This window comes from Caloenas nicobarica, chromosome 2 (genome assembly GCF_036013445.1).
Source record: "Caloenas nicobarica isolate bCalNic1 chromosome 2, bCalNic1.hap1, whole genome shotgun sequence".
NCBI lineage: Eukaryota > Metazoa > Chordata > Aves > Columbiformes > Columbidae > Caloenas > Caloenas nicobarica.
The window spans coordinates 30,699,778-30,723,131 of NC_088246.1; the positions used below are offsets into that span (position 1 = coordinate 30,699,778).

Sequence of the window (23,354 nt, forward strand, 5' to 3'; positions counted from 1 at the left end):
CACAGTGCTAGAAGGCATCTGTGCTGTAGTTTTAATTAAAGTTTACCTCACCTTCCTCCCAGCTTTATAAGCTAGGGCAAAGTGTATCAAATCAAGTAGGTTAACGCCTTCATTTCATTTAGGGAAAGCATTACAGTCCAAAGTGATTTTATATTAGATCTTTATCTCAACTACGGCCAGAAAGATAATGTAGCTGTAAAATTTAAAGCCTTCCTCGGGCAGTCCCCTGACACAGTCACCACGCTAAGCTTTATCTGTAACTCCTTAAGTGTACACTTTTAGAGCCAGAAAGGAAAAAAAGATAGCCTAAGAACACTTACTGCATTTTTGGGGGGCTTTCTTGAAGGCTACTTGACCTTTCAAACCACATCTTAAGTGTGGCTGAAGATGATAGACTTATTCCAACAATAAAATTTCAAACATCCAAACCAGTTCTCGTATCATCACTGAAACGCTCCACCCGTCGCTCTTCATTTTAGTGTGACACTCACTTAATAGTGCACCTATTAAAACATTTTAAACATACACCGTTTTGCTAAGCTGGATTTTATATTATATTTTCAATCCATTTTCTTTTGAGAAGACCAAGATTGCTTATTTATACAATCTAATTTTAGTGCAGCTTACCCAAGCTACCAACACATCCAAATTAACAAAATGACATTTCAAACAACTGGCTCCTCACCACTTCTTTCTTCCTGATGGCAAATTCATTTTACTTAACCCCAGAACAGAGTCTCAACCCTATTAAAGTAACGGGTGCTCTCCCTTAATAACGATCTTATTAAGAAGTGACCAAGGGCCAAGATTTCATCCCGAGTGATTACTTACAGATAACCACCTCCAAACTTGAAAGGCAAACAATCTCACAACGTGTATTTAGATGGATGGCTTCAACACCTCATCTCAACTACTGAGGAAAATCAGGCTTATCGGTATCAGAACGGACTCAATCCGCAGACCCTCTCTGGAGCTCCTCTGCAGCCAACATGCAGATATAAGGCAAGCAGGAGGACTGCTACCATCTGTAGCAAACTGATTAAGGTATAATATGTTATTGTATGCATATTCTCTGTGCATAAATATATCTGCAGAGTAAGAGGGCTCGCATGTTATACCTAACGTGCTGTTGTACAGACCCGGATTTTATACAACACAAAAATAATTTCACCACGAAGTAAACTTGCAAAGAACCTGCAAAAACACAGGGTGAAACCTGCTACCCTTTGTTTTGAAGTGCTGTTCCCCTTTGCTATCTGTCAACAGCCTAATCCCCAAACATTTTGTTTGTAATAACACTCAGTTAAAGACTCAAATGAAGAACAAGTTCATTAAGACCTCAGAAATTAGAAGGAATCACTGACTCAGAGGAGACTGATTTGTATACTTTCTAGCCTGAGAAAAAAGAAATGTATCACCTCTGTACAGATAGAACTGAATCACTTCTTTTGAGAGAGTCCCAGGAATTCACTACATCAAATATAAAAGCAATGGTTTAAAGTATTTTTCAATTCAAGAGACGATTATTCAAGATGAAGAAGAAATGAGAGAGATTTTCCATGAAATTGCAAGGCATTTCTCCTTTGAACAAAAAGTTATTTTATAATTTTCAAACTTCAGATTCCTGCCCAGAACACAAAATAAATCTGATTTTATTTTCTGAAGAAGAATTGATTGAAATATATTTTTAAAAGGCGTGAATACTACTGGTAATTCAATGACGTTGGCTAACAGCAGGTAATCCTGACTCCACTGACCAAAGAGACAAAGATGTCTTACTATCAGCACTCAGAAGGCAAGAACATTTCCTATATGGTATAAAACTGACAGCAGCAACTCTGCTCGTTTTACTGAACTCTGATGTCTCCTAAGTAATACTACATTCATGTGTATTAAGTTTGAGGACTTCGTGTTCCTGCAGAGAAAAGGAACTAACCGAGAAGTCACAGAAAATCATGCCCTAAACATTTCTGCTGCCTGTTTCTGAACTTCTTTCCACATTTATGCTCTCAAATCACCCTCTAAACCTGATCCAGTAAATAAACTCATTCATTTTTAAGATCGACTGAGGCAAAACTGTTAATATGCAAAGTCAGTTTAGAGAGATTTCTTGAACACATTTGAATAGAGGGTATTTGATTTTCTTAACAGCAAGATGAAAAAACAGAAAATGTAAAAATATTTAGGTTAATACCACTACAACTCCAGGTGCTAGACTGATTGAGGTGACCCAAGTGAGTACTTGGTAAAATTTCAAAAGCAAGAAAAGAAGGCCCCTGTACTGATAAAGCCAACACTGTCACACTTTAAATCTGTCTCCCAATACATACAGAAATGCAGCAGGCACTTCAGCTACATCAGAGTCTCTCCAAGATTCTTTTCCAGTACATTTACCTCTGCCAAGCCCTCCCCTTCCCCCAACACACAAAAATCCATTACTAAAGGGTCTAATCTCAGCTATCAGCACAGAGTGCCTTTTATGGAGCCATTAAACCATTTCTCTTGTTTACAGTGCCTGAAGAAAGATGTGAATTATGTCTGTGACAAAACAGGCGATAACATTTCTAAACTGCTATCAAAATGCAAACTGAAATACACTTAAGGACAGGGACCCTAATTTGTGTTTTTGCAATTTTCCTCGCTCACTATAGCTTAACAACACTCACCTGATGATTCAAACAAATTATTTATGCTGTAAGTACAACAGGTAGGCATTTTAATAATTAAAAAAAAAAATCTGCTTTCAATAAACAAACAGTTCACTGAACGGTTCATCAAGGATGGTAAAGTGCTGGTTACTTCTCAGGTGATAGTAATGACCTAGGTGTTCCAATCAGTATACATTAAAAAAAAAAATCAAAACACAATATTGTGGGTTCATAAGAGGCCTGGAATGCTCTATTTCTGCAACAGCTATTTACCATTTGGACCACATATTCAGCTCAAGTATTTGCGTATCTGATGCAATGAACTACAAAACTAAATACTTTCTATATGACCTTCAAGGTGGGAGTGCCAGGCTTTGTAAGTAGTTTCTGAAGAGGTTTCAAAAATGTGTATTTAACTTATAGAACAATAGCCTTCTGCATTCTGGAGGCTTTTGATTATTTATTTCTAGATCATTATGATTTGAGCTGCACTCTGAATTTCAACAACCATTTAATAGGCATCTGATTAAAGACAATGGGATGCCAAAGCAGGGTGCTCTTTCCATTTTATTCCACTCTACATTAAGATAAGAAATTTCACCAGTAATTTCTGGGATGCACAGGAGGAATTAGCTGAAGCAGGTACTAGACCCAGCTGACCGTTCCTTCATACCCTGGGGGTTACCGCTGCTGCAGCTGAATGCAGCACCCAGCCTAGTACACTAACAAAAACTGAAATGAAAACATCACATTGGAGAGGTGACAGATGAAGAGAGGTAGGAGGATGGAAAGATACTGAAGGCTGGCAAGTAAGCTAAACTGTTCTGAATGATTTTGAATTAAAGGCTATGCATACAGACCACTGCAACAGCTGAAGACAGAACTGACTGTGAGCACGGACGACTGAGGCAAGATCTGCAATCGCTTGCACCCGAGGCAATCTCTTGCCTTGACAATGGCAAAAACCCCTTTTGTTTCTGACCACTGCCAACAGCTGCAGAGATGAGCAAGACTTGTAGACTGTAGACTGATTGAAAAGTGGCTGAACAGATTACATCTACACAGACTCCACTGAGTTCTTCAACCATTTGATCTGTCAAAGTCACCTCTATCAGATCTTAGCTGAGCTCCAGTCAAGTGGATTTCATTTAGGTCCTGCTCTCTACCAGATATTGGAAGAAGCTGGTGACAAATTGGATATCTGACACACAGATGTGTATCACCACTGTGGTTTCAGAGACTATCCTGGCAGCTCATATAAAAACTGAACATAGACAAGAGACCTGAGCTTTCACTAATCTCACAAACGAAAGCTGCTAGAAAAGCGAGGAAGAAAAAAAATCTAAGCAATCCTCTCAAGTAGTTTTTTGAAGGCATGCATGATCTTGGTATTACTCATCATCTTATGGTTGCACCTAGAAAACTAGAACTTGCTTAAGATGCAGAATTCAGCCCTACAGACAACTGTCCTCCATCTAGTCCCACCGAGTGGTGACCATTCACCTGAAACCGAGTCTGCGCGTGTGTTTGGATGTTTGTGTCTGTGCACACAGAGCCAAATGGAAGCAAGCATATCGAACGTGTAAGCATGCCTCTGCCATGATGCCTTACGTATGGTCAAAATATGTATAATACCATAATAAATGGCAGTAAGTTTTTTCCTCTTCAAATGTATATATGTAACTGGGGAGAAAATGGGGAAGCAGCATGCAGAAAAGAGGAACAAAATGTAAATGTGTAAAAAAACATTCAACAAAAAGCTAGTTCTTTCCTACATGGTGTCCTGGTTTTAAGTCTAGGGGAGGAAATCTGAGGATAGCCGGTATCACGGCAAATGCTCTGCCACCCCTCGTCTCAGTGCTCTTTCCCAGAAAGTAGAACTTTATGACTGGGCAGTACTTAGCAAACCTGCTAGATATGATTCCATCAATTCAGTCTTCGCCTTGGCTTCAGATCAGATCCTTCCAGCCCCTACCAGCTCAATAGATAGAAACAGCATGGGACCTCATTTTTTGGAAGCTAGTTCTGAACGATGAGCCCAAGCACCAGCTTTCAAAGCCAACTGGCAAGAATAGAATACGTGGGCAAGATAGATCTATTTGAGAACCTTGTTTAACAAAAAGAAAATACCAGCTTTGAAGTAATCTGTCACCTTTACTGGAAAATATGCAACTACAAATGCACTTTAATAACAGTTAAAACTCACTCTGCAAAATGAAGCAAATTGCTTATTTTCTCTTCCAGCCTAAAGCATACAATACTGTGCATGTCAATTAATGGTCTACTTGAATACAGCATTGCACAAATGCTACATAATAGTATAGTCTTTAAAATCCTCAGGGGGTGAGGAAGGAATGGGGGGGTGAAGAATAAAAGACAGCCCAAAATTGTGGGATTTTGTCCTCAAAGTCTACATGGACTGTTCTCAGATGACATGGTATGAGAAGGAAAAAACATTGATTCTGAATTTGAATTAGGAAAAAGTAGCAAGCATGTGAAGAAAAACTGCACTGGAAGTTGGAATTTATTCCTGTTTACTACTACGGAGTTTCAAGATGGAAAATAACAGCACATTTTCCTACAACTGATATTGGGAAATTCTGGACCTTAAAATCTGCAGTAATGCATCCGTATTAACAAGCCTTGTTTGTTAATATAACTTTCTCTTTCTTTAAGAGGTTTTTTTCTTTCCTTTTTTTAAAGCAAAAAGTATTACAGATTAATGACCGAAAGATGAAAAACAGGTATTGATGAAAATCAATTTTAAATTAATTAAATCACCTGTTCACCTCTAGATTAACTCTATATACTCATCACAATTTTTCCCTATCTTTACTATGATCTGGTATTAACATAAAACCTTTGAGAATAACAGGTGAGGCCAAAAAAAAAGCTTCAGCTAGAGAACAGAGATGGATTCGGTGTACCTACAGCACATCAAAGTTGCATCACTATCCATAAAGCGGGTTTATATGAGGGCATTTGTACACAGGGAAAAGTGACCAATAAAATCATCATTATAATGCAGACATATGCCACTTCCCTACAACACAGCTTATTTGACTCCTAAACACGACACTCCTGCCTCTGTTCAGCAAAGAAATTTTCCAAGCTGCTTCTTCACAAATGGAAATAAATCTCATTCTTTAACATGTTTTCTTCTAAAGCTTGTGTGCTAAGACACTAAAAATTTTTGCCAGTTTAGCTGTTTCTGGGCAGCTAACCCAAGACTCCCCTGCCACGACAGCTGCAGCCTTCCTGAGAGGTGGAGGGCTTCCCACCCAGTGTGCAAGAGAGGGCACAATATTATAGATTTCACCCATACAGCTTGATAATTGGTTCAATGCTATAAATCCCCATTTTTAGTGCAGATATCCCTCATTTGCTTGTCTGTGCAGTTGCGATTTCTGAAATATTCGTTAGAGTTACTGAGGGTTACTGAGGGTACACCTGCAGCTGGAAGTGCTGAAGGCACCACTGAGATAATTCAGATATTTGTAGCTACTTGGCATCTCCTTTAAAAGGACCATGCCGGTTGAAAATTGAAGTCTCTGAGTGTATTCAGAACAGCAAAAATTAAACAGCCCACCAAAAAGGGTAAGCCACCTGGCTAGAGAAGGGGGAGGGGAGAATGCTTTCAGTAAATATGAATAGAAGTTAACCTATTCCCTAAACCCAAAGATGAAGCAATTCCAAGGCAAACTTTCCAAGAGGCTGCCAGTAAACACCTGGTCAGGATGCTATAGGTCCTTTGGCCTGAATTGACACTGTATTTGCGCAGCTGCTAACCGGCTGAGCTGCCCCACAGTGTTAGAAGACTGTCTCTACTCCTCTACCCCCAAGCAAAGGAATAGTTTGACACAATTTTGGTTAGCTGACCCCTCTTCTCCTCTACCCCCAAAAGATTTCAGCTTCTCGTTAAGAATTGTCTAGAAGGCATTTTCATGCAGTGGGAGCTGCAGTTACCGACACAGTTGCTTAGCCTCTGAAAGCACCGATCTCACAGAAATGCTGTCATGGGCATTGTTTTATTCTGATTTATATCCCCTTCATGCAGTGCTCTCCTTGTTTTCTAGACAGTTACCTGTCCAGCTGTATGGGACTCGCAGTTGCAGGCAGTGCGGGGAAGCACTGCCAGAGGGGCTCTGCCTCCCAGCAAGTGCCTTCAGGGCAAAATTTCACCTGCTGACAAATACCAGGGACACCGGATAACTCTGAGAAGAAGACAAGGAAATTTGCAGATCACTGGTGGGAGGGAGGACGGGAGGATTAAGCTAGGAGGAGCAAACTGGCTTGCTTTGATGTCTCAGGGGAGTAGGTGAGGCAGGAGGAAGAGCTCTCCCTTTCCCCCTGCCCCCAAAATAAACAGACGCTTAGGGTTCTCTGGAAGAGGAAGCAGTAACCTAATAAAAATTAAACCAGACGGGTTCTGTAGCAATTGATCTAAAACCTGTGGATCACATAAAATAACTAGGATTAAAAAAAATAATGTAAAGAATTTTTAATCCCTCTATACTGGATCTGCGTCCTCCAGGACACCACAGAGAAACAGGACTGCTCTTCATCTGCATTAGCTTTCGGTGTTAAAATCCTTGAGGAGACACAGCCATTTATTTGTTCCTATAGTTCCTTATAACATATGTGGCTCCAAAGGCTCCTAGGCAGGGTGCAAGGCAAGGCAATCCACCTTTAGAGCTGCTGCTAAAGAGTAAAACCAAGCCTGGGAGAAAACTTAAATTGTATTCCTACCTGGGAATTATCAATAAAGTTAAATGCAAAGAGAGGAGCTGGCCACTAAATCAGGGTCTGTGTGCCCTTCTGAGGACAGGACTTCCATTTGCTGCAATTTCCAAAATTTAATTTAACTTGTGAGAGGTAATGGCTAAGTACTAAGTAACTTCCATTACTAAAATATCCAAGTGAGATAATATCCCATAATTTTACACACACACACTTTCCACTTCAGATAAATCTGCAGTTCAAGGGTTTCAGGTCTGGATTTTAATAGGTTTTGTAGAAACGGAATGATGAGGAGAACTTTGGAAATTATAACAAGTGGTTTTGCCAAAAGTAACAGTAAGCTTTAAAATAAAGGTATCATCAAGTTGATATTTAGGAGAGCATGCCCACGGCAGAAAACAAACAGCAACTGATTCTGCCTCATTTCCTGTCTTACAGAAAAGTTTCAAGTTACATCAATCTAGTTATTATGTTTTCGTTGTTCTTTTCTGATGTATTCATGCAAAGAGCTAATAGCCAGCTACAGATGAAAAGGCTGCTGATCTTGTACTTGCAGCAGGACAAAATGTGAAAGAAAATGGATTTAATGTCTGGTTCTGCCATGGGTTGTTCATGACCAAAACAACTGGTATCAGAAAGTTGCTTCTTAATTTGAAGCAGCTCAGTTTTAGGAGGCTACCTTCAGATATTCATAACCACGCTGCCAGTTTGCTTCCCTATAAAGATAGGAATAGTCTGATAATAAAAGAGCATCATAATAAAAAGGTATTCTTAAGGATGATCATGCCTGTTTGTTAGTTAGCTACTCAAGAATACGCAAAAACAAAAGAAGCCAATAAATAATGAAATGGACTACACGGTGAGCTCTCTGCATTAATTAAACAACTCATTTAGAAGATTATTTACAATTTGTTTTTATTTTACCAACTCTGAATAATAGGCACTAGAAGGAACAAACTTGCAATTAAAGAAGTTGGGTTTGATTTCATTTTGCCTTTAATAATAAAAATATGTATACATTCGTAAAATAAGTATACACTAACTCAGGGTAGCTAATAAGATTTTTGTTTATTTCATTGGAAGAATGAGACTATCATCACTCTAAATACACCTGTCCATCACGCTTCAATGTTAAATTTTCACAAATGCTCACCAGTAAGGCAACTCTAACAGATCTAGTTTATAGTTCATTAAAGCAAGGCTGAAATCTAAAATCTTTCACCACCAAAAAACACTGCAAAAACTGCTGCCTCCACTGGCAAAGGCACAGGCCATTGAAATAAGTCAATAACAAAATTCAGCTCACAGGTTTTATCACTGATTCAACAGAGAAACAAAGAAGCCATTGTCAGAAGCGGTTATGTCTGGGAACATAAAGTCAGGACTTAAATAAGTAGCTCGATATTCAAAGACTCTTAGCAAAGTGCTCTTTCTGGAGGTGGTGGAATTTTGACCACCTGCAACCAGGCCCTTGTTCTCAGCACAGATACTTAAGGCTTCTACTGCTACTTAAAGCATTTTTACCGTATATGAGACTTGCAACTGAATGCACATTACCAATACACACACGGCATGTTTTTTCTGAAGCCCGCTGTTCCTGAAGTTGTATGAGTACTTTACATGTGCATGCAACCAGTAAGACTGACGATTACATGGCGTGTATATTTCTTATATGCATATATATGCACATAGATACATATACATACACACACTGAGTATACACTGTGTATATACACGTACACTTGTATTAATCCAGCTCCCAAATTCTAATCCCAAATACTTGAAACTTTTGGTCTTTACTGCATATTGACACTTTCAAAGTCTCTTTTGTCTCCACCAATGTTAGTGCTTCAGTCATGTGAAATTTTATTTATGGATGGGTTAATACGGAAAAATTGCACTCTGTTTCAGCACAAAGACAAGAGTATTAAAAAAAAATTAAACTGTTTATCTTTTTAAGGTATATATTAGAGGCAGAAAGGAAACAACATTTGAGCAAAGAGGATCAAATTAGCAAGACTGGGAACTGTTTTTACACACATAATTTTTCAAATGTCCTTGATGACGACTCATAATATATAAATTTAAAGACAAAAACCTGGCCAGTCAGTAACCTTCCTATTCAATGAGTACAAGACTTGGCAGTAAATGTCACTGCTAAAAAAATATTTCACTACATTAACTTACTGGCAACCACATTTGCTGAACAAGTTCATAAACAGCCACGAGAAAAAAAGACAACCAGAAATAAAGTTGCTAATGATTCACTCTTTTCTAACATGCATAATCCTCAGTTTACAGAACACATAGATACGTAAGAATAAAGATTTCCTTTACCAAGACAGTTCACTTCTCTATTCACCTCATCAAGGTCAAACTATAATCCAGGAACAGGTAAGAGTAATGTATCGGAGACAAGGAGAACATGAAGAACAAGTGAAAGGGAAAGAAAAGAATCCTTCTCAGGGAAAAGACTAGAGCACATGCCTTGGAAAAGTAATCATTTTTCCATTTATCAGTTTAGACTAGGTTTAGATCACTCCTAGAAAAAACACTGACAACTTCTAAAACTCAAAAAAAAAAAAAAAATCACCATTTATGCATATTTATCTGTTTTTAAATGGCTCCGCCATAATTAACTCCCAGTACTGAAATGTATAGAACCAAAACAAAAGGACACAGAACCTCAAACGAGAGCTGTTTTTCCTGTATGCTTATGGAGGGCCAGCGATATCGGTCCTACACAAAATGAATGTGTCACAGACTCGCCAATGTTTAACTGAGGTTTTGAGGACTGTCACTCTCTCCTCTCTTTTTCTCCTGCTACGCCCTTTGAAAACTTCACGGCCGTCTGTGAGGGAGCCTGACTTCTGTCTTCAGTTGCTGAGGCAGCAAGCAGAGGAAAAAAAACCAACCCCAAAATGATAAAGGCCATAAACACATTTTACCTAAAGAAACACATAAATAAGTAGAAGTGGATGGACTCAGCTTGCAGACTGCCTCCTTATTTTACACCGTCCCAGAGCTTATGGATTTTCTAAGCATTACTTAGCCTGCTCGTGGAATACACAAGACATTTTGCAAAAACACTGTGTGGAAAGCATTCTAGGGAGAATAACGGGTTTGTATCAAAATACAATCATGAAGACCCTTCAATCTGCCTTTTTTGGTTTCTGTGTGAAAATACAGTTGAAACAAATTTCTGCATACTTTGTTTAATACAACTGGAACGGAACAGATGCTATAATACATATACATACTCCTGATGAAATTAACTAAACAACTATCTGTTTTATAACAGAAATAACTGTAGTGTTAAGAAAATACTGCCATGACTACAAGTTACAATGTGAGACTCGCCTGCATTTCCCCAGATGGGATCTTCATAGAGTCCTTATGGGGAAGAGAGGAGGGGAGGCTTCCTCAGAAAGTAAACAGAAGTCTTTTTCAAAACTGAAAATTCAACATTTTGAGTAAAATATGTTTAATGTTTTTTGTTTTTATGTAAACGGACCTTAGGAAGTGATCTGACAGCCTTAAGAAATTACCATTTGAAAGAAAAAAGGTCTACATGCTTCATCTTTGATCTAAGAGACAGATTTATCACAGGACAGGATGACTGAAGTTTATTCATTAGCTGATAACCTCCACATGCAACCCAAGCCTTTAATCTGCAATAAAACAGCGAGTGAGGATGAGGCTCTGAGGAAAGGAAACTAGAGTCAGCTTGGCCGAGCTGAAGGCCAAGGGGCAGACAGGAGGACAAAACCACCCAAGAACAGCCCTGTCCAGCTGCTCCGGGGTCCTCCAGGCCCCAGAGAGCTGGAGACCCTCAGGTTCACAGTGGCCCTGTGCAGTTAAACCACACATGCATAATATGGCTGCTCTCTCTGCTGGGATGCCCAGAGATGCCTTCTCGTTAGCAATAAAATTCGCATCAGGGCATGCGGGGCACCCTGAAAGGAACAGCTTCCACTTCAGAAGTTCTAAAAATCAAAAGCTATGTACTTGATGAGGTCGTTTGTTTCACAGTGCTGTTCCTACCATCAGTATTTACTGTGAGTCACTACCACTGGTACAACCCAGATGAACCTCAAGTCCTTGCACCTCCAAAGCTGGAAATTTAGTATAAAAATACAAACAGAAAAGCAAATAAACAGAAACTGCTTATTAAAGTCAAAGCAAACCCACAAATTCTCTACTAAGATCACAAGTTAAAGGCATTACGGTCAGTCTGCCTCTTGGTAAAACTTTTTCAAGAATTAAATCCTGCAATTATGGAAAAGGTCGCGACTATGGCAGATTTAAATATTTCCAAAAAACCTCTAGAGGAAGAAGGAGGAAGAAAAAAATCCATATTAGCACAGGCTAATGCTTGGCAATGAACCACAAAATGAGCCCACAAAGTTCTCTGAAAGACACTGATTCCTAATTTCTTTTGAATGAGAATTAAAAAAAAAAAAAAAAGAAAAAAAAAAGAAAGAAGTTAACAGCTGGTAACAGTTTCAGTCCTGCAGTTAAACAAAGGAAACAAGTGCTTAGGGACACAATGAAAGAAGTGGGGCTATCTAAGGCAACTATGAAGGGAGATAAGGTGGTCAGCATTGACTCCTCAGTCTGACCTCTCCAGCTCTTACAACAGCAATTGCATTGGACTCTCTTTGTAAAATGCTTCTGAGATCTCTAGATAAGTGATCATTAAGAAAGCTGTGTATCTCACACCAGAGTGATACATGCATTTCTGTACCTACTTCAAACCGAGAAACAAAGATGTTAAGCAACATGCCCAAGGTCATGCAAAGCAAAGGGCAGGAACAAACCACAGAGCCTCGACTCTCACAGCCCTTTAGAAAGAATCTGTCAGTCAGGCATGCACTAAAATAAATAAGTAAACGTCTCTGTATTTGACAACGTCTGACCTGTGAAAGGAAGTAGTTTCAAGACAAGTGGCAAGAAACAAAACATAGCTGCAGCAGAAAGCCCTACCAGGGAACAGCCAAACACCGCAAACAACCAGCACCACCTTGCAGGGCGGTTGTCAGGCTGCCTGCTGCAGTAGGACACTTGCAGAGCTACACTTAAAGTCATTCTAGCCACACAGAGTCCAAAAAATAAAAACACACACACACAAAAAACCACCATGGAAAACACACTAGTGTGTGCAACTTGACACACACAAAAAACCAAAACACTACCAACTGCAGTTTCTAGGACATTGTGCACTACCAAGACATGACTACCAGCTGCCTATGTAGTGAATCATCACGTTAAAAAATGTTGTCATTTTTTTCAGTTCAATAACATTTCTTCTAGAAGCTGCAAAATTAAACTATTCTGCATGATAAACAAAAACAAACCCAGTTAACAGATCTCCCTTTGACTTCAGAAGGCCCATCAGAACTTACATTATTCTGGTATTTTCTACTTTGTTTTAGTCATGTGGGTTTTTTCCTCCAAAATATGTCAAAGTAAGTGCAAATTAACCACTACAAATTGCTTACCAGCTCTTGCTGTACTAAACCAAACAGGAAATGCTCTTCTAGTTCTGAAATTCACTTTTGAAATTTGAGTCACAGAAAAAGAAAACAGAACATCTTTTGGCTGATAGTGAAAAATAAAATCATGACTTTGTATGCTGCAAACATGTAAATAAATACTAAAGCTTTTCCTCTTTTAAACTGCATTTGGAATATCCCAAGACATTAGTTAAAATGACAGAACAATACAGCTACCTGAAGCCTATGTAAAGAATCTGTCTTTAACAGGCTTTTAAAGACTGCAAGCTAGAGCATCTAAAAAGCACATCCCTGAATAATTTAAGGTTCCTGGCATCTACATTGAAAGAGCTCCCTTGCTAAACCTGGAGGAAAAAAACAGAGGTAAGAGAAAGAATAAAGGTCATGAAAGATCACCGACAAAATCACTACTAAAAAAGTATTTTTCCTATCTTAAAGTTTAAACAGACATGGAGGAGCACAGATTTTACAGCCAGCCCTCCCCATTCATTGTGAACAGCTGTGGTCTAACACTTACATTTGCCCCTTGGCAGTGTTAAGTTAAGGCTGTGATGGTCAGGGAAACAATACAGGAACAAAATGAAAGAGAAGGAAGGAAACCGATCAAGAAGGTGAAGCACAGCACAAATCCTCATTAGCAGAAATTCAATAACAAATAGAAAGCAAAAAGCTAGTGTTTATCGTGAATTTTAAATGGGTAACCTACATTTTAGGGCAAAAGAAGAAAGAGGAAAAAACTCTGGAAGGACAGACCAATGCAAATACATATTAATAAAACAAAACAAAGTACCATTATGCTACTAAGACACGACACAATCTGGTTTGGGGCAGGGTAATCCCCATTTATAACCAATTGTACCACGGTCAAATTACAAATCAGTGTATTGTTGACAACACCAAGTATTCTCTGCCAACTACATCCTCTAAACATCAGCAAATCCTACCTACTTCCTCTTGTGTCTGCCATAGAAACCATCCAAACAATGGGAGCAAGCAATCTTCACCTCAACAGCTATTGGACTTCGAACAAACTGAACACTTTATTCATTTTTACTCCTAGATGGGAAAGTCCTTGCTGTTCTACAGTATCTGAAAGCCCCGCCACTGATTACAACCAGCTCAGGATCTGGCTCCTCCTCAGTATATGAAAATGAACTTCAAACAATAGGAAACCTTATCTGAGGAAGTTAACACAGATCTCGCTTCTTGACATGTGAACACCGACCTTACGCAGACAGAAAAACAGCTTAACTAAGTCTTATGAATTAGATACCAATTCAGAAAAAGTGTCACATACCAACCACTGATTAAAAAAGCCTTCACCTTTTTGGAGACACAGATTTTGCATTTTTGCTTTACACAACTTTTCATGTAATTGCTAAAGAGTCATTAAGAAGTCACTTGAATATAGAGCAAACAGGTCAGCTGAAGTGTAGAAGCGGACTCAGAATGGGGCAAAACCAACCTGCCGAACACAGAATTTACAAGTAAATGCCTATAAAAGCGATGCCTCCCTCTTTTTGTGGAATGTTTATTTCTTGTGAGAATGGAAATGAAAGTGTAAGAAAAATGCACTGTTTAATATGCAAATGCAATATTTTTGCAGTGTAATTGCAAGCCAAAAGGAAGTCTTTTTCATACACATTGTTCTCCCTCAGAACTCAAAAGGTTCAGTAACTGCAGAAAGCAGAAGGTTCCGAGAAACTAAATGGCGATTTGTTTTCCAGATTTCACCCGAACAGGCTACAGGCTAGTTGTTATCTACTCCTCATTCTGCTCACTCTGAGCTAAACTACAAAAATGTTCTTTGTGATACGTATTCAAAGTTTAAAAAAAAAAAAAAAAAAAGGTAGTACAAGATCGGGCTTTGACAAAAAAAGAAAGGTTTGGAAGTGCAGACATTTCTAAGATTATTACAGCAGGAAAGACCTCTTTCCAGGAGACATAATGGAAGAACAAAATAAATTCAACTTCAAACAGGTAAACTGAAGTTTAAAGCATTAAGGGGAAGCTTGACATGCTGGATCTTTAGCTAGTAGAAATATGCCTAATTCCAGTAACATCAATAATATCACATGAAGTTATAGTTGTTGATCTCACTCATACTATCCAAAGCCCACACCTAACTATAAATATATATATGATGTTTGCATTTTGAAAACTGATTGAAATTTAATAGCAACTCATAATTGAAATATTCATGGTCCCGAGCTGGCTTTGAAGTTAAATCCCTACGTGGATAAAGTGGACTGTATATCTAATCTAAACTAAATGTTTCCCTTACTTACTAATACCAGTGCAGTTTCACTAGTGAAAATCATTATTTCAGAACAGAAACGTGACGCCCATGGCCCTTTAAGGGACATTTAATCCTGCTCAGTGCTAGGACACAGCACACGCTCATGGCAGTATCAGTTCCTTCCACATCTTCGCTTCAAGAGTTGGCTAACTTGTTGATGTCTTGGCAAGAAAGTTTTAACGAGAGCTTTCCAGCACTGATACTGTTACTGAAGTTTCTTACAACTCCTTTCAATGTTGCAAGTTTCAATTTAAGACCACAAATCCACCTGAGTTTTAAAGCCCATTTCTCAAGCAATGAAGGCAAAAAATAAAATGTCACTATTTTTTTGTACCTGGGCTGCAGGCTGTAACTCTTTCAGTGGAACACGTCGCTTTTCTTATCATATTGTCAAATCGCGCACATCCCCCCCATAGCTATATATAGCTCCATAAATGAAATTTGTGCAGCAAATTTAAATGAGGTGGATGGCCACAATTTGGTTGCTCCTGCACTACGAAGTGGCTGTGACCTCCTTCACTGGTTTACACTTCTGTCCTTCACCACTTTTGGCTCAATTAAGTGTATTAAACACTGAACCTAGCAAAGCTTGCCGACCCTCTCCCATGTTTAAAATAAAAATAAAAATAGTAAAAACACAACAAAAAACAAAAAGCACCAAGTGCTCCTGCCAGCCTGCTGCCAGTAACAGGGTGAGCACTGTACAGGCTTACAGATTATATATAGTAAGTCATTATAAAAGAGTTTGAAGGCAGGTTTGGATCCTAGGGAAAAGAGTCACAATTGTGCTACTGCTGCAGCAGTAATTTCCCCATGGCTTTGGTTATGCTGATCTCCGTTCCTGTTTCACAGAGCCCACAGCTACATACATTATATCCAAGTGTATGTCTGAAACTCCATAACCTTTGCCAGAGTAACTCTCCAGGAAGCTCTCCTGACCTTTACTTAAGATAAAGAAACCAACTGAAATGAAGAAATAAATGTTCCTTTGATAATACTGTGTAAGCTGTGGCTAAGGAACTTTGAAATACAACAGTGTTAATAAAATACCCGTATTAGGAGAATTTCTTTATCACCAAAAGCAGTGACCAGCTTCAATGGAGCTTTTCATTCACAGTTCACAAATTATTTTCCAAGAATCATTGACTTGTGTAACGATAATTGTGGGTTAATAGAAGCCCTAACTGAACTTTGTACTCTTACACAAAGGACGTATGCATACATGACTATATTTGGACACAGCTCCATATGTAGGATAACATATCTGATTCTCAACTTATAGAATAGTTTTGGCTTTCATTTTATAATTTGATTTTTTTTTTAAGTCTTTGAAGCCAGAGGTTAAAAAAAAAAACCACCATGCTGTACAAAGGGCAACTTTAAAAGTTTAAAAGTGACCGGGATTGTTGGTTGGTGTATTTACAGGAATTCCTAGAGGAAAATAAAAATAAATTGTTGCTCTGCAGGTATACTATTGGAGTCCAGGGGACAAAAAAACCCAACTTTTAAAAAAATTTTTTCTCCACAAAATGTTGTTATGAATACTCTTAATAAATTGTTCTTTAAAAAGTTTCTAAATAACTGGAAAAAATCCTCTAAAAGATTTATAAGAAAACAAGCCTGAATTTGGGGTTTGGGTTAAAGACTCTTTTAATGCAATTCTTTCTAATTTCTCTAATTTTAATCCTAACATTTCGGTACATTAATGCTGTATTTAATAGCTATCTGGTTTAGTGAACTGCAGTAATTCACTCTGATAGGATAAATTATTTAAGTTATTTAGCGAAACAGAAAAGCTACTGTGCGCTCTGCTGCTATCAGCAGGCACTGTTTAGATGAGACCTCTCATGACGGAGAGAAGCCTTGTCATGAGGAAAAAAGATGCATAAAGAAGCTCCAAGAAGTCTGTGACTTTGTCAGAGAATGCTTCTCCTGCCATTTCTTTACTCCCTCCTTGCAACCACCCCAAACCACAGAACAGCAGGTACAGCAAAGGAGAGCCAGGATTTAACAGAATAGTAGCACTTTAGCAGGTAAAAGCAAGATTTGAGGGGTACAGGCTGAAAAAAAAAAAAAGTTTGGGCACATATTAAGTAAAGTAGCAAACAACGCGAAGCATCGAGCTTAACAGAACTCCCGCTTCCTCCCATTAATTCAAAGGGATATTTTGTCTGAGCAACAACATGCCACATGCTAAGACAACTTAAAAATGCTTCAGGAGTGGCTGTATTTGACTGATTGTGTGGAGAATTTTATTTACCTATTTATACACAAAACATACTGAGCAGCCTGATTTCTGCTCAGCAGAGGTGCCGCCTCTGTCCCATAGCATCTGATCCATATCGGCTCAACACGCTCCTCTCCCCACACTATGGACAGAGAAACTCCCTCCATCTCCACATTTCTCCTCGCTTCCCTGGGGTTGGGGGGTAGGAATTACAGGAGACAGCCCCTACTAAAGGTTATACCTTCAGCCCAAGCAACTTATTTTAGCCGCTTATCAAAATGCCACTTAATCTGTTCATCACGCTGATGTCACTGACCGGCAAAAGGCACTATCACATGATCGCGGATGACACAATAAATAACAAATATGAAGACCCAAATATAAATACACAAATACATATTTTTAAGAAAGTGACGATTCATACTATACTTACAACTTTCAGCCTGATAGTCTGGCACAAACTGCTCGTCATTGTCAGGTACCTGAGCTGAGAAAAGGAAAACAAAAAACAAACAAACAAAAAACAAAAACAAGGAAAGAATTAAAAGAAGCCATTACAGCATAAAGACTCTTGTGGTTAATTTGAAGCACAGCCAAGATTAAAACTAGGATTTTTTTTCCTTCTCATTGTTGAGTATGAAAATCAGGCAAGTGCATCATTTTACTATCAGATAAACCCTGGGGTGAAGCTGTGCGGTGCGAGCCCAGAGCAGCAGCGGCACGGAGCGATAGGGACGGGAGGACGGGAAGGCTGACACTGGTGCTGGCCCTGCCTCGCTCCCTGCACCAGGGTCTGGACCTACCATGCTGCTGGTAAAACCCATCCATGCTCATTTTCAAAATATCTGCACGGAAAGCCTGCATAAAACCAAATCCTAGTGTGTTACACTTAGGCGTCTTTAACCCCAAACTACCACATTTTCGGCTTCCTTAAAAGTGATTCCCATTTTTCATGGCAATTAGCCAACACAGTAGGGTTTTTTGTTATTGTTTTAAATACTCAAAAAGAACTATTTGACCCAATTGCAGGATTCCTGGTTCAATTACAACGTTTCAGACATTGAAAAAAAAAAAATTACTTGAAGCAGGAATCATTATTACCATCCATTCACCTTGTGTAAGATCATCTTCGCTTTTAAGAAACCTTCATCACGAACTTGAGCTATAAAACACAATCGTTTCACGGTCTGCTGATACATAATTTTGTGTCTGTGGTACCACAGTTCCTTTTCATTGTATATCTAAGACATTAGCCATCTCTTATACTGTGTTGTGAACTCATTTAAACCATTTAAGTTGAAATACCATTGAAGGTATATTATAGGTGAATACATTCAAATAACTGCAGAACATTACGCTGAGAAGTGGTGTCCTCAGAGCACGACAGGTTCTGGGTACGTCCCAAGAGAGATACAGCTTATCATCTCCGAACTTTGTCATCTTGTCCTCAACATACACTAACAACATCACAGCAAAGCTGCATAAAATTCTCTGTTTGAAAATATTTCAATTTACACAGTTCTTGTCTAAACACAAGCAAATAATTCATATGATCTTAATTAAAAGTTAACATCTGCCATGATCCGGTTACCCAACAAGATTTGAGAGGTAAATACTGGTTATATAATCGTGTATCGAAACTGTGACTATCACACCATAAAATATGTTAAATGATAAAATGCTACTTTACTGCCATTCAGAACACTTTGTGAGTTTAGGAAGTGTATGTTCCCCTTCACGTATGTGCATTTGCTACTAGTTTTCACATAATTTCTTTTACTTAAAAATACATATTTAACACTCACAATTATTTTGAATGTGCACTACACTACTCTTCGTGGAACAGACCTCCGCTCCTTACTCAGGATATATTTCTAATGACTTAAGTGAGATTTTTTTTTTCCTGGGCAAAAAGAGTTCAGAATCAGACTCACTGTACCGAAAATTTATTTGCTCTCGGTTTTAAAATAAATGTTTTAAGTCCTACTGTCTTAATTGCAGCAAACACCCCTTAAGAACAAATAACCTTGGGAAATCTGCAAATACAGATTTGAAAAGAAGTTTGAGTAAGATAAATACACAAAGTGTAGTTAGCATTACTCTGAAAAAGAGAAGCATAGCTATTATTGCTTTGTTGTTTGGGTTTTTTTGTTGTCTTTTTTTTTTTAATAACCTATCCTTTTAGAAGAAACCAGTACCTCTGAGGACATGTTAGCTCCTCCAGGTTTGAAACTGTATGAAATACGTATCTTATCAAGCCAAATACTCCCAGTATTTTTGATGCATTAAACTTTTCTTTCCTCCAGAGAAATCATAGGACATCTACCAGAAATGAACGCAGGGACAATATGAGCACAAACACTAACACTCTGCAATTTCTGACATTTCATGCAGTTCACTACATGCAAATGTTAGGCATTTTCCTTACAAAAATGCCAAATATTTGACTGTCACAGAAGAATCCAATTATGAAATCAAAGTATCCTACTTAAAAATCAGTTCCTAAGGATTTCCTACATTTCCAATTGTTTTTGAAGGGTTTGTGAGTACATTCAGAGTTAAAGTAATTGTATCAAGTAACTTCTTGTTTACAGAAGACACATCCCACACATTTTTCTTAAGCCAGCTATCGTTTTCGAATGCGGCAAGGAGGCTAGTATGACTCTAAATTGTTATACACACACATGCATTTTTTATATATACCATTATATTTTCATTATTTTGTAAATCCAGGATACCTGAAAAAGGGTAAAAGAAAACAAAACCCCTCCTGTTGAAATCGGGAGGCCACACTTTGCGACTGCAGAACTGGGACAGCAGTCTTATGTAACTTCCTAGAATGTACTCTGCACACCAGACTGCTTCACCAATTCTTTATTCCAGTTTTATCAGTTTAACTTGACTTACTCCAGAACAAACCCATTGTAAAGATCCATGTATATATCAGTAAATGAGGCCCTTTTTTATTTACGGGCAAAGAGTAAGAAAAAATGAAATACATCTGGTTCAACTGTCAAGGAAAAACAGTATATACTAACAACCCCTGATTTGGTCTGGAGTAAGCAAGAAAAATAAGCTTCATTCACAGATCCTCAAAATTTATTAAGGGATATTTAATAGACATCAAGGCATATCACTTTATCAGTACTCTTGAAACAGGTGGAGACTACGCTGTCAAATATATTTTGAATACAATATTGACAGAGCCTTAAAAGCCTCTGTAGGAAATGGAATACAGCAAGTTAGGAAGTGTTTACAAGCCTGCCAAATATAAACAAAACAAGTAACAACATCCAAAATATCAAACCCAGGAACGTAAGATTTCCTACTGGAATCTAACTTTAGCAGCATCAGTACCTCAGAAACGAGCCCACAAGCATATAGAAAGAAATTAAAAGGACCCGCTAAGTGTTGGAGATGAGGACTTAAATTATTCCTTCATTTAATCAGATATTATTTTTAAACTAGCGGAACTGAAACTCACACAGGATCATATTGCCGAAATGCAAGCAACCATCATCAGCCCAATCCACAGACTTCTTCCACCAGCATCTTGCTGTGAGAAGGCAAATTGTTGGGATGCATCATGTCATTACTCAAAGCGCTTTTGTACCTTGAGTTTGGATAATTACAGGCAGACTTTGTAGCAAATTAAACAGACAGGTAAGGACACTTCAACCTGAATGTCCGAATAACTTGCAGTGTTGCAGCCGTCTGCGCATTTATATACATACGCCATTCATTTCCTGTTTTCTTTCATTCACAAATAACGCAATTCAGCAAGGCGACCATAAAATCTTCATTGGTCTTCTGTTAACATACTCAACATAAGACACAATGCATAAATCACCAAAACTCTTTTTTTTTTTTTTTTTACTTTGCCATTCAGAGGAAAATTGAAAAAGATACCTGAAATGATCATCTAACTGAATGAGAATATTTCCCTGAGCTACTTAATTATGGGGGTTTGAGAAGGCAAGTATACTCCAAAAGACTAATAAAAGGTTTTGAAGGATATTAAGCACATGGCTTTTACTGCTAATAGCAGAAGCAGCCACATTAGTTCATTCCACATTCAGAGCCATCAAGACTCAGACTCCTGAAGCAGACAACATCTGCAGCATAAGCCATCCAGCTCAGTCTAGATTATTACCAAAAGTTTTATTTTTTCTTCTGATTATAGCTATAATGTCTCAAGAGGATTTGGGAAGTGTACAGAAATGTTAATGACTATCTTGAGGATGTTATCAGTTTAGATTTTACAGTTTCACTACCTACTGAGTTAAAATCAGTTTGCCAAAAGCAAGCATTCACAGCACAAAAATACTTAATACTCGTTTGTAGTTTTCAGAGCTTTAAAAAGCTTTTGAAAAGCTGAACTGACAGCACATTTTACAAAGGGAAAGAAAATTGGAAACAAAAAAAGTTTAAAACTAGGGCCCGTTAGCTTGCTTTCATTACAAGTAAGCAAAAAATAAAAAGTGCCCATTAACAAGCATCCAGGACAAAAGGAGTTAATATTTAATTAAAACCAGCTCTATCCACTGTAACAATGACCTGGAGCCAAACAAGGCAGAAGATGTATGAGTCATTCTTTCTGCCAGTGAATGAGACAGCTGATCTCCGAAGCAATTCCTCAAGACAAGCAGTCAGAACTGGAGTTCTGCCTCCATTCACAAAAACACAGTCCAGCATGAACCATGTGGCCCCAACCACAAGCTTTTCATGTCACACCCTTCCAGAAAGCTACAGCAAAGTAAACTTGAACTCTAGGCATAAACACATTGATTTCACTGCTTTGTCTCAAGATGCAGTGCAGACCTGCTGAGGAACGTATTTAATAAATGAAAAGTTAAGCGAACTATAAAAGGCTTAAATTTAACTCTTCCTTCTCAAAATCACAAACTGCTTCCAAAAGCTCAGCTGCACTCCAGGGAAAGGTGTTCCTGTTAAAAAAAAAAAAAAAAAAAAAAAAGCCCAAAACAAAACAGAAACTTTCCAGAAAAACAAGAAGCTGCAAACCTCCTCGCTTCACTTAAAACTTTATTTTGGGTAGCAGAACACTTCCTGTGGTATTGTGTTCTCTGACCTCACGCTTCACTTTTAGAGCTAAGAGCAATTTGTTTTAAAATATCAATGATTTATTCAAAGTGGCAAAAGAAACTGAAATTGGCAGGAAATTATATATGAACAGTAGTATTTTGGCTTCAGCTAAAATAAGACTTCAGGCCTCAACAGTAAGGAGTCTATGGAGTTTTCTTTGATTCATTGTCTTCTGAATACCAGAAAGATGGTGTAAATTTTAAGTATTCCTGAAAGAGCAGGGCGGGGGGGGGGAGATGTTTGGGGTGGTGCTTTTTTTTTTCTACGGGAACAACTGTTTCTAACAAAGGAACATTCAGAAGGCAAAACAGTGACAAATTTCAAGATGGTGAAAAAATATTATTTCCCATAAGCACCGGATTTGCTGTCAAAACAACCCCAAACCCTTTTTACATACAGTGAGATGCTCTGACTAATAAACTTAAATGCAGTTCAAAACTAGCTCCAGATCTAAAAATTCTTCCTTATGTGAATAATCCCTAGGAATAAGAAGATGGGTTTGCAGAATCTGCTCTTCATTTGCTGCTATACTAAAAATGAGAAAAAAGTTAGCTAAAAGAACACTCTCATCTGACATTTTGCTACATCCCTCATGGTTCACAAACCCCACTACACCTTTGAAAATTATTATTTTGAGTAAAAGGCATGTATTTTTCAACTAAAGAAGAAAAATGTTAAAAAGTTTACTACTACGTAGACTTTCAGACTTGGAGATTTCTGATGGGTTTATTTCTTTTGGATTTCTTTTTAAAAGAACATCCCCTCCATTTCCCTCTCATTTTTGTCTGATCTAACTTTTCTCATTGCTTGTGCACGGATAT

The 23,354-nt window shown here is 38.2% G+C and overlaps 1 protein-coding gene across 2 annotated transcripts in view; it reads right to left on the minus strand.

Annotated features, from left to right (window-relative positions):
- The window catches only part of ETV1 (ETS variant transcription factor 1), a 67,260-nt gene that overhangs the window by 36,011 nt on the left and 7,895 nt on the right, over positions 1 to 23,354 (minus strand). For both annotated transcript variants that reach the window (XM_065627799.1, XM_065627800.1), the window contains exon 5: positions 17,864 to 17,917. In XM_065627799.1, the coding sequence (XP_065483871.1) occupies positions 17,864 to 17,917 (54 nt within the window). The remainder of the gene's footprint in view (positions 1 to 17,863; positions 17,918 to 23,354) is intronic.